At 40.6% G+C, this 12,322-nt stretch overlaps 1 protein-coding gene across 2 annotated transcripts in view; it reads left to right on the forward strand.

Annotated features, from left to right (window-relative positions):
• Positions 1-12,322, forward strand: part of stk10 (serine/threonine kinase 10) — a 47,410-nt gene that overhangs the window by 26,395 nt on the left and 8,693 nt on the right. For both annotated transcript variants that reach the window (XM_039777701.1, XM_039777702.1), the window contains 6 exons: positions 37-109; positions 782-976; positions 1,633-1,714; positions 6,567-6,701; positions 9,279-9,626; positions 9,711-10,139. In XM_039777701.1, coding sequence (XP_039633635.1) covers positions 37-109; positions 782-976; positions 1,633-1,714; positions 6,567-6,701; positions 9,279-9,626; positions 9,711-10,139 — 1,262 coding nt within the window. The remainder of the gene's footprint in view (positions 1-36; positions 110-781; positions 977-1,632; positions 1,715-6,566; positions 6,702-9,278; positions 9,627-9,710; positions 10,140-12,322) is intronic.

Below are 12,322 nucleotides of genomic sequence, written 5' to 3' on the forward strand. Positions count from 1 at the left end.
ATTGTTTGTATTGTTGTTGTCTCTTCATTCTTGTAGCTGATTTTGGCGTGTCTGCAAAAAACACCAAAACCTTACAAAGAAGAGATTCTTTCATTGGAACGCCATACTGGTGAGTAAGATATTACTCTACATCGGCGCACTATTAAGGAAAAGAGCTATGCATGAGCTTAGGATGGCTAAAAGTTTTTTTTTCTTTTGTAGAAAAAGAAATTCAATTGAGAAACCATTAAAAAATTAGAAATGCGGTCTCTTTTGCTTAATACAGTGAATTAAATGCCTGGCAAATCAATATATTTTATCACACTGATGCAACATCCATTAAATCCAATACATATTACTGTTATCTACAGTAATCCTCAGTTAGTCATTGCTGCGTTGCTCAGACAACAGTGATGTAAATACTGCAGGTGTATCTTTATGATATCAGAAACTATTAAATCACGCTGGGACTGATCAGAATCAGATTTTTACGACATGATGGTTACCATCTTTACAAGTTTAGTTACTTATTAGCTCTGTCACTTGACGCTTAGCAACTACTGTATGTATGTAAGACCTGTGAACTGCCTCTAAAGTTCAGTAATCCCACATAGTCATGTGATGGTGATATTGGCACAATTTCTTTCTTTTTTTTACTTAAAACAAATATGTGTGCTTCACTTTTTAATACCTTATTCTCGTAAACACATTTGCTACACATGATCATGTCCATTTTAACCAGACAGTTTCCCGCCATATGTCATGGTAACGAATATTCAACCTTTTGTTTACTCTGTCTCAGGATGGCCCCAGAAGTGGTAATGTGTGAGACAATGAAGGATGCTCCGTACGACTACAAGGCCGATGTCTGGTCTCTGGGAATCACTCTGATTGAGCTCGCCCAGATTGAACCCCCGCACCATGAGCTCAACCCCATGAGGGTGCTGTTGAAGATCGCCAAGTCAGAGCCTCCCACCCTGGAGCAGCCGCACAAATGGTGAGAATGCATTAGAGATTACTCTAAATTCAAGAGAAAGCAGTGATATGTTAGCCAGAATATTACAACAAAACCCTAGTATTTACCACTATTTTGCACAGTCCATGATTCATTAGTTTGGACACAGAATATGATAGGAGGACAGGGGCTTATATCTTCCTGTCTAGATTTCACTGGGTCATCTAATTTCATTCTATTACCAGATTTTTGCACACTCAGTGTCCTGGAATTTACTGTAGACTCTCAATGTATCACATTGTCCTCCCCCTCTCTGCCCGCAGCCCATTTTCCCCTTATCAATAAACTATAGCAACAACTCAGGACTTTAGCAAGTGCCAAACTATAACTTTTTCCCTATCAATTTTATGAGTCTGAATGTTCCATAGCAGCACATCTAGTTCTGCAAAAGGGAAGTTATCAGGTGCTGAAAGGGCATTTGGGATGGAGAGGCCACTCATCATTCCTGTTGAAAGCTTTATTTTACAAAGCACAGCTGTACAAAGATGACCCACGTGTGCCAACATCACATATCTGGAACTGTTGCGTTCAAATGTTTTTTTTATGTTGGTTAACTATTCCTTTAACCTTTCCCTCGCTCCCCCATATCTTCATACCTATGGTTTTTGATTAATGCTGTTTTCTTGTGTTCCCTCAAGGTCACAAGAGTTTAAAGATTTCCTGAAGAAAGCTTTGGACAAAAATCCAGAGACTCGTCCGACTGTAGCCCAACTCATCGAGGTAGGCCCTGATGCAATGTGCAATTATAACCTTGCAGATGTTACACAATGCTGCACTTTGATACATGATGGAACATTATCCTCACTCTGTCCTTATCTTGCACCAACACACATATACAGTACAGGGCCATTTGCCGTTTATTCTTCTATTTTAAGACCTGAATGGAGTGATCAATGCCAGGAAAGTGAGCCGTGCCCCTGTAGAAGGTACTAGCATGTCAGTGGGAGAGGACTAGAATGTGAACAAGAGAGGGCAAGAAATGGAGCAGGCAGAGGAGTAGGACAGCGTCAAAAGTGAAAAAGTTAAGTGAAAGAACAAAGCTTAAAAATAAAGGTGAAGAAAGGCAAATAAACATTTAGGAATTTCAGAATTGTTCACTTTTGAGGCACCCTCTGAGGGCTTTTAAAACATTTAAATCTCAAGGACAATGGAAGTTTTTAGAAATAATTTAGAATGATCACAAATGGGTATCACAAATCCCCTTTGTTTTCCAACAACCGTAAATGCATATAAGACACTTCCAGTGACACTAAGGCCACTTTGGCACAGCTGAAATAAAACCCTAATATCTGAGGATGAACTTAAAGCTGTTTCTCAAAGTCCCGAGCAAAAGAAAATGAGAGAAAAAGTAACAGGGTGTGGATTAAAAGCACAAGCGCAGCGTCTATTAAAATTCAGAGCCACAGTTTCCTGTCTGTATCCCACAGCTGAGGGAATTCCAGCTATTTACATTCCCACCCTAAGCCAATGGTATATCTGGATTACCCTGAGCTCGCCACCTCTGTCCAATTAGAGAGAAAGGGAGGGAGGAAAATCCTAGACCCGGGCCCGCTGGGATTTCTGCATGTGCTCCCCAGTGGGGGGGGAAAGAGACGGGCGCGGTCTGGTTTTTGGTGCCGTGCTGGAGGTTTTAGATGTTTATCATGCCTGCTGCTCCTATACGGCTGTCAGATAGTATTTACTGTAGATAGTTGTGCAATGATGGCATTACATTCTGCTCTGCAATGGATGTTGAATGAAGTGAGGAAGTTACCATCAGTGTAAGTTCTAGGTCAGCCTTGCAGTTATTCATTGGAGCGTATGGATTTGGAAAACAGATGTAGCACAGGAAGTGAACATGAAGATTATAATGAATCATAGATAAGCGTGTCTGGAGTGTAGGTGCTAAACTATATGATGTGTGTGTGTGTGTGTGTGTGTGTGACTATTTCAAAAGAAGAAATAAATGGACAAATCATATGGTCTTTGTCATCATGCAATTCTAGTTTTAAACCGATTTGAACCTCTTGCCCTGTGTTTGTGCCATATGTGTGCTTGTGAAGAATGTATACAAAACAACATGACACCGTATCAGTCACTGTGGCTGTGTGGCTGGTGGGAGACCATCTGGATGACTTGTACTCATTACACTGAATATAGTTCTCCTCCCACATAGTTTCTCATGGTCAGGATTTTCTACAGTGTTTTGGGTGTAGCTTCCATTCATGTAACATAGCGTTAATTTTTCTGTTTCTGATCATGTGGTCAGGTAATTTTACCATGGGGGTATTTGGCTATTTGATCTCTGAGCCAGGGCTTTGTAGTGGTTCTCAACATTGACATGTGCAGACACAAACACACACATGCAGTATTTATACTTCTTTATTTGTGAGAGCCCTCATTGACATCATGCATTCCTTAGCCCTGAACCATAAGGCTATCAACTATAGGCCTAAGCCGAACTATTACCCTGACTTTACTCAAAACCTAATTCTGACATTAAAGAGTCAGTTCACCCTTAATTCCAAGATTATTTTTTCTCGCCGATTGTTCTAGTTCAGAGGCTGGGAAGCAAGCTTTCCAGTGGGGTGCAGGAAAGTTGTAGGGGGTCATGGAGGGTCTGAGGCAAAGAGACCAGTGAATAACAGTGTTTCAAAAATGGACATCCATGGTTACATTGCAAACAGGAACTGCTAATGGCTAATTTGGCATACTTTTAATGGCACAGGCTTTGTTTTTGTCACACTTTAAGACCCCTGTTGTGGTTTAATTTGTCCTTCTGAGATATTTATCCCTACCATTTCTGCGACCACCCAAATGTCATGGAGGGAAATTATATTTTTGCCTTTGGTGCCCAAAGCCATGGAACAAATTTTTAAAAAAGTCCAATTATTTTGTTGAAAATATGTCCCTGCTTCTCTGGATGAACCTCAAAAGAAGCTATCAACAGGAACTATTTGTCTGTGTATATATTCAGACCTCCCAGCAACTGCTTTATACTGAGTAAGGGATTTGTCTCAGACTGATATTTCAAACTTTGGACACATAAAAGTCAAGTCAATTGCATTTATATAGACCAAAACTACTACTTGCCTAACACCAACCATTACCCCAAATGTAACCTTAACCTCCGAACCACCCATAGAAGAAGTGACAATGCCTTCACTTTCCCAAAAAATGTGCTTACTCAAGGTCTAAAACTCAAATGTACCCTCAAGCACAAATACGCACACTCCACTGTCACTGCTACAGAAGTAACTCTGCCCTCACACGATGCACCTCCCTCCTCCAGTCCCCTATTGGGCCATGTTGTTCACATTTAACCTTTTCACGCCCAGCCATGCATGTAAGACCCAAAATCACCAGCCTCTTTGGGTCTAAAGCAACGTGAAACCTAGGACATAAGCGCCACTGATCCACATCTTGATCCATAATGGCAGTACAAAGAAACCTAGCCAGAGTTAACAGAGCAACAATACTACACTATTTGCCTTTTCTCTCCTTTGATGTGCCTCAAGGAAACTGGGTTTAGGTTGAGCATGGGAGGTCTGAGTTGTTACAACAAGCAGTTGGAAGCTGAAATCTCAGATGTTACTACTGTAGGATTTCTAATGGTGACTGAGGGGAAAGGAAAAGAGATGAAAAGATAATATTTTGTCTCAGTAATTGTACTAAGCAGTGTAGGCTTAGATCAGTAGTGACAACTGGACAAAAATGTTTCCTAATATGGGTGATATATTACTATTCTAGGCATTTATATTGAATAAAGGTAGAACTAAAGCTGCAACGATTAATCGATTAGTAGTATTAGTAGCTCAGTGTGTAGTGACCCGCATCACTAACTTTGATTCTGACGTCTGCTGTATAATGATGTTGCTCTTCTAAAATGAGTTATGGTAGACTACCTCATTTTATTTTTTAACTGCATCACTCATTCGATAGATCTTGTTCTCATCTAATGGTTCTGCTTGCTTCTTGTTAAACTTTGGAGAAAATCTTTCTGAATTTCAAGCTTTAAAGTCCTTAAAGACACCATTTTACTGTTGGTATAGTTGAAGAGTAGACTGCCTACACATTTTTAATTTACTTTGCCCTTAGATGCATGTACCTACAGCAACACTAGCTAAACTTTCTCACCGTCTTCCAAGCATCTCAAGCTTGTAAAGATTTTTTCCAAGTATTACTGGAGCATTCAGTGTAGCTGCACATGTTGAAGTCCCAGCATTTGTTCATCTCGCTCCGTACCACCGCAGGTTTGTATGGCTTTAAGAGTTGGATGGCTGATCTCTCAGCATGTTGGTGCACACACAGGAAGTGGTAGTGTGGTTGTTGAAGTCAGAATCAGTTGAATTGTGTGTCTTGAATGAAGTGTCAGTTGCTAAGCTTGTGTTGAAATACTCTATCATAATGTTACTCTGCTGTATGAAATAAATTAGGCTGAGTGGATATCATAACGTTACTCTGCTGTATGAAATAAATTAGGCTGAGTGGATATCTATCTATCTATCTATCTATCTCTTATGTCAAGATCTTGAATTTCAATTGGTGTGTGTATATGTTATATTAAATATTTTTCATACTCTTATGCATGCATTCTTATTTCCACTGTGGTATAATAAAAAGTTAGATGGCACTTTACACTACCTCACTCATCAGACAAGAGCTCACTGTTAGTCATTTTGTGACGTTAAAAGCTGAAGCCTAATGCAGTCCCCGAGGACAAGCCTCTTGCACACAAACAACTGTGATCAACAAATGTGCGCGCACACTTAATTCTCCAGCACCACTTGTAGCCTTTTCCTCTTTGTCAGCTGTTCCAATTAAATTACAAGGTAGTGCAAAGCATCTGAATAATAGATGCACTCAGATGCACTCAACTTTTAATTTAGCTTTTAATTCGCCTTGCACTCAACTTTTTACTGCCCTGTTTGCACTATGGCAAAACACATTTTCCTTTTAGCAGCTGTAGAACTAAAGATGGGCTTGCAATTTTAGGGACATGATGTTGGATTGAATATCGCTACATCAGTGTGCCATTAAAGGTAGAGTTGTATTGAAGAGCCACTATTGTTGTAGCTGTTCAGGAACTGGCAGGGGGCAGATAGAGTTTCCCCTGCAGTGAAAGTCTCCTGTAGCCTTGCCTCTTATGTCAAGTTGCTTCTTGCATCCCCATGGGAAAGTTAATGTATTTAACTGCAATTACTTTATTTTCCACAGAATTTGATTTATTTCATTGCCTTCATCTATTCCTTGTCTAATTCCTATCTTTTCATTGTCAGTCTAGTACTTGCAGCAACCCCTTTAGCAGTAGTCTCATGGTCCAATGATACTCAGATCCATGGATAATGTGTTCTGTTGCCCTTGTTTTATGGTTGTAAGGGTGTTTATCCTGTGGTCGAGTCAAGCCTTTTAGCTTCTCTCCCTCTTTGTGGTGTTTACCATCTCTTTTATGCTTAGAATATGATGCCTGAAATGAAATAAAAGGACAAAAAAAACTAGACTAGAAGTTGTAAGACTATTTAAGCATCAGTCCCTCTATGTATTTTAACTGATAATTAATTAACCATCTCTCCTCTGCCCCATCTGTCCACAGCACCCTTTTGTGAGATCAGTAACGTCTAACCGCCCGCTGCGGGAGCTGGTGGCCGAGGCCAAGGCTGAAGTCATGGAGGAAATAGAGGACAATAGAGAGGAAGGAGAGGAGGACGACGTTATGGAGCTCACTGTGGTACCAACCCCTTTTTTTTTTCTTTTCTATCCCTTCTTTTTCTTCTCTGTCATTGTTTGTTTCCAAAAGGAGACTGGGCAGTCCATGGATTGGGTTCTAAGTACATGTGATTGGGATTTGCAACGTCAATAATGGGACGGTAACTGTCGAGACGAGTTACAATTAGAAAAGGGCCTTCGTTTTAGTGTCACCGCAACTCATGCACATAATCATACAAAGTCATGCACTTACTTGCACACACACCTCTACCCCGAAAAGCACACTTTTTCTGCCTTAACTGTACACTTCCCCTGCTTTTGAAGTCTCTGCTTGTTGACCCCTTTGAACTGCAGTTTTGGTAAACATGGCCTTCCTGCCAGAGGACTGAAGGTCCATTCTGCAGAAGCCAAATGCATCCACTGTAGGCATAAGATTAGAAAGTGACATACAGTATGAGGGTGCAGTTTACCTCCTGCCCTCAGCACAAACAAAGGAACAGAAACTGGAATACTGGCATTCACTTGCACCCACACATGGTTAAATATAGGTGCTGCCTTCATCCTCGCTCCTGTATAGAAACGCTGTCACCTCGCAACCCCTGATGGAGTAAATTATTTAAGGTAGCACATTGTTCTGTTGCTATACTGTGACTCTTAACTAAAGACATTCTGTTTACTGAACACCAGGGACTCATAGTGATAGAAGACACTAAAAATACCCTTGCCAACAGGAAGCTGTGACCAGACCGTGGATGTTTTTCTCTCTACGAAAATGAATGTTTGTCCACGTAGCTCTTCCTCCCCTAATGTGAACAGTTAGTGTGATGACATTCACATTTATTTAGGGGAATAACTTGGCACAATTGTAGTGACATTAGAAAATGTCTCTTTCCAGACATCTTACAAATCAAACCGTATAGGTGTTTGGATAAAGTTTGAGTTTCTATAGGTGGTGCTTTATCCCGTTCTGCTTGGTCCTGCTCTGTTTACTGAAAAGAAGACTTGAAACTCCTCATTTAGTGTGTGTGTTAAGTTAGTTTCCACCTGATAGATCAGGAGGGTTGTAAACACAAAATGTTAGATTTATCACAAATTGTGTTAATTGCTGAGCTATTTTAGTACTGTAGTAACTGGATTTATTAATAGGAAAATATTAAAATGAATGTTAATGTCAAAACATGTATACCAGTACAGTACATAACTGAGACCAAACATATTTATCATCCCTGTGTTTAGTTAACTATGATATCATTCACGTTGTTTCCTTATCTCTTCCAGCAAGGACACTTTTGTACACACACAGCAACATTTTGACACATACGGTTACAAGGCCCTGAAAAGCCAGCCAAGCAGTTATCTCTTCCTTTATATCACACACCGCCAGACAGAGATGTTTGCTGAGACATTAGAAATGCTGAAGCAGATCATAAAGATGTCCAATGGCATTGTTTACCTCTAGTGGAAGAAAGCGGAGAGGTATTTCGAGAAGCCAAATTGCTCAGTTTGACAGATGGCTGTGCACATAATTCTGAAAATACATTTTCAGTGGTCTTTTAAAATTATAGACCATAGAATTCCCATGTCTAACGCACATCTGTAACCTTCTGTAATTAGATTTTAAATTGTGAAAATTGTATCTTTCTGAGAATTTATATAATTGCTGCAGAAACTCTATACTTTTACTTCTGGTTACTGATGTTTTTGGGCATATTAGTCAATCATTTAGTGAGTGTTAGTTATTCATTTTTTGATATTTTAAGATTATTTTTATTCGTAGTGATGGTTTTAGAGTGCTTTTATTTAAGCTGCTTCTAGGATATTAGTTTTTTATTTGCATTTTTCTTCAGGATTTTACAATTTACAAGAGGACTACCCACTGCTTTATTTAGCTGTGTGATTGTCAAGAATCAAATATAATTCCTGGTAATAAATTAAATTAAACACTCTTTCCCTGGTTGCCAGCCATGATAAGCCTATGTAATTATTATTGTACGTATTACAGATTAGATAGCCATCTCAGCCATAGTAAGAAGTAGCAGGCTTTAAGCAGGAATGACTGCATTCCTACTGAAGCAAAGGTAAAGGTTACTTCACTAAAGGTGGGATGTTTGAAGGACTTTAGCATTCAGTCCAACTGAAATGAAATTGTCTGCTACAGCATACATATCTGCTCTGAAAGTCACTTGTCCTTTGGTTCCCTTTTGAGAAAACAATTGAAAACAAAAATGGGGAAATTCGTATTTGAAATGTTTTTGTTTCATGATGGCGCCCCACGGTTTTGCATTTATTTAAGTAGTCGGTCACACTGCCCGCAGCCTGCTACCCAACACAAGGGCCAACAACTCCCTTTCCTGCTAAGGAAAGGAGCGTTTCTGATATTTCCCCAAAGACCCTTTTCTTCCTTTTTAATAAAAACTATTAACAATACGTTCAAAAACATGTTGACATTATTTTTGAGAATACAGAAAGGGATGACAAAATGTGATTTCTGTTGTACTTCAACAGTTGGGAGACCGCTAATGACTTAAAGCATTGAAACATCAAATGTTTTGTCTCATCAGTGCATAACAACAATTCTCCCTCCCCATTATTCCTTAAGTCTCCAGGAAAGGAGCCATGTAAGACCAGTCAGACCAGTTTGGAAGCAGACCAGTCTCCGGACACCCCGAGCCCCACCACACCCTCCCCACCCACATGTATACCTCCACCCAGGAAGGAGGTCGAGCCAGGTACACCAACAGAGGAGCAGCCGGGCGTCGTCACGGTGGCCCCTGTTCCTCTACCACGGCAGAATCTCCCTCCAAAGGGTCCAGAGGGGTTGGATGACAAACTGGCCGATGAAGTCGTTCTTGAGTCTGAGAAGTCTGAAAGTGAGGCCTCAACTAGGACCTCAAGCTCAGATTCGGGCATTGAGGATGGGAAGAGTACCCCCACATCGGAGGAAAAGGTGCTCTTTGAAGTTTTAGATTGAGAAAATGAAATGGTATTGACTGTGATGTGTTTAGTAATAATAACTAAAATGAATTTCCAGGTTGCTGTGGAGACCCCAGAGACGGAACAGCCACCATCTCCCACTCAGCCCGAGGCATCTGCGCAACGTGTTGACATCATCATAGAGTCAACAGACCCAGAGGTGCCCAAGGTCCAGGTGACCGAGAAGAAGAGCAACGTTGAGGCTAATGGAGACCTTCCAACTCCGAGCCAAAGTCCCCCTGTCACTCCTACACCCACTCCCGCTCCCTCTTCTGCTCCTACCCCAGTACCTACACCCCGTTCTGAGCTGAATGGTAGCCTACCCAAGGGTACCCCAGAGCAGACATCGACAGGAGGAAACGCAGATGCCGTCTCACCTTATATCAATGGAGGGATTATCAACAAACGGTACTCTTATTCAGGCAGCATGGCGTCAGAGAGCATGGACATGTCGATCCACAAGGAGAACATCTCAATGTCTGCAAGGGTGAGTCAGCATGAAGCAAAACTCTCTCTACTTGAAGCAGCCTGATCTGCCATGTATGAATAATTCTTCAGTCTCCTTATTTAAATGCAAAGATGAATGAACCGGGGATATATGTATATCCTTTATTAACTACAGTGTTTCAGCAGAGAGCATGTCTTTGACGTGAAATGTAGGATGAAAAAAACTCCTTGGAAAAACGATTTCTCGGTACCCACAGAGGAACTGAAACCGCATTGTGTTGTGTTTTGGGGTGTGGGTGTTAACCATCTGAAACAAAGGATAGCCTGTCTTCCATTAGGCTTGCACTACACATTGCATTTAGGGAGGATATGGAGAATGATACTAGTTAATGCTCTTAAAGCTTATGTTTTTCTTTTTAAATTGGTTGTGATTCATGGTGAATATGGACATATACTATTAGTATATTAAAAGACCTCTGGCATTGTTAACATAAACTTTCTTATATCATTACAATGCATTTTTTTTAAACCTCATCCGATACAAAAGGAGAATTCCCGTAATCCATAGAGGACTTTACAAACACCAGATTTGTGTTTAGATTGACAGTGAGGGAGGGTAGTTAGGAAGCTGAAGGGAGAGAAGAGAGAGACCATTTTATCATTTATCACCAAGCCTTTCTGAAGCAAAATATGCAACATTTCCCATTCATCGGGGCAAATAGTGCCCTTTGTGTGGGAACAGTTCAGTATTCACCAGTGTCAATTGGAAGTTTCTATGCAGCTCATTGTTACTCTGCTGCTTCTGGAGGCTTATGGACCGACCATGATTGAAATCCTATTGACTGCGCGCGGAGTCGTGTCTGTTTGTGGCATGTCAAGTTTTTCCAGAACAGATTATTCAGCAGCAGAAGCCTGCAGTGAGAGTGAATGGGTTATCTTTGTTTTTTTGGACAGGAGGACACTAGCATTTGTGCGAGTGTGTGTGTTTCTGTACGGAGTGTGTATGATTGTGAGCATCACTGTGTGCATGTGCTCATTAAATCATTTGTTTGCACAGTAGAGCTGCGTGTGTTTTTGTGAATGACGAGTGATAGGAAGTTAGAACTTCAAACGCAAACAATGCAGCTGAGCGACAGCATGACCCACATGTCCTCTGATTTTAGTGCCAGTGTGTTCTTAATAACGCACTCAAACACACAATCACATAGCTGTATTGCTATTGTAAATGTGTTGGTTATGTAGAAAGGGAATCAACAGTATTAGACATCTAGTAGCTGTCAGCAATGGCAATAGCCTATTATGTAGTCTATTTGTTCAGCTGTTGAGGGTTAATAAGGAAGCTTTGTCAGAGTGGACAGCAGTTTGCACAAACCAAATTAATTCCCACTTTTTGGTTCAGTTTAGTCCTCTCCTCTCCTCTCCTCTCTACTTATACAAACTATTTATAAACCAGGAAATGACGACATCCAGGGTTTGATCTACCCAGTGTTTGCAAGGTAAACCCTCCCCTATCAGTCTTGTAAATATTATCCGTGGAGGCTGATTTAGATAGGGGACACGTGCTTTGCTAGCCACAACAATTGTTTCTGTTCAGTTATAAGGTGAGGTCACGCTCTGACTCATATTAAAGATTTAATGTATTATGTATCATGACTTCCCTGGACATTGTCTAATTTATGAGGTATGAGTGAGACAGCGCAGGTCAATCCAACAGAGTTTGTTCAACTTTGGGAGCAAAGAAAAAAGGTCACAGACCTGTTCTTGGTAGGCCCATGACAGAAATAGACTGTTTTGTGTTTGTTTTAAACCATGACAAAACCGAAATTAACATATGAAGAGTTAAAGAAGCCAAGTCACATTGTGTCATATTAACTATGCAAACGAGGTTACTTCCGGCTTGGCGCACCCCATTACAATAACCGATGGAGCACCATGCTGCTTGTAGAACCAGATTAACAGGAATATTAATGCCTTTGTCACACGTACACACACACCAGCCTCTCTTTTTGCCAGATGAAAACATTGGGAGTCCCAAACACACATATTTAAAGGGAAACTCTACAGATTTTACACATCAAAGTCTCTTTACAGGTCTTGCGGAGTACTACTATGAAAAATGTGTATAAATGCTTTTTGTGGCTCTAGAGGGAGCTGCTTGAAATTTGATAAATTGCTTCAGGTGATGTCATTTAAGTCAACATCGGTATATCTCAATCGCATATA

The sequence above is a fragment of the Perca fluviatilis genome, chromosome 16 (genome assembly GCF_010015445.1).
Source record: "Perca fluviatilis chromosome 16, GENO_Pfluv_1.0, whole genome shotgun sequence".
Lineage (NCBI taxonomy): Eukaryota > Metazoa > Chordata > Actinopteri > Perciformes > Percidae > Perca > Perca fluviatilis.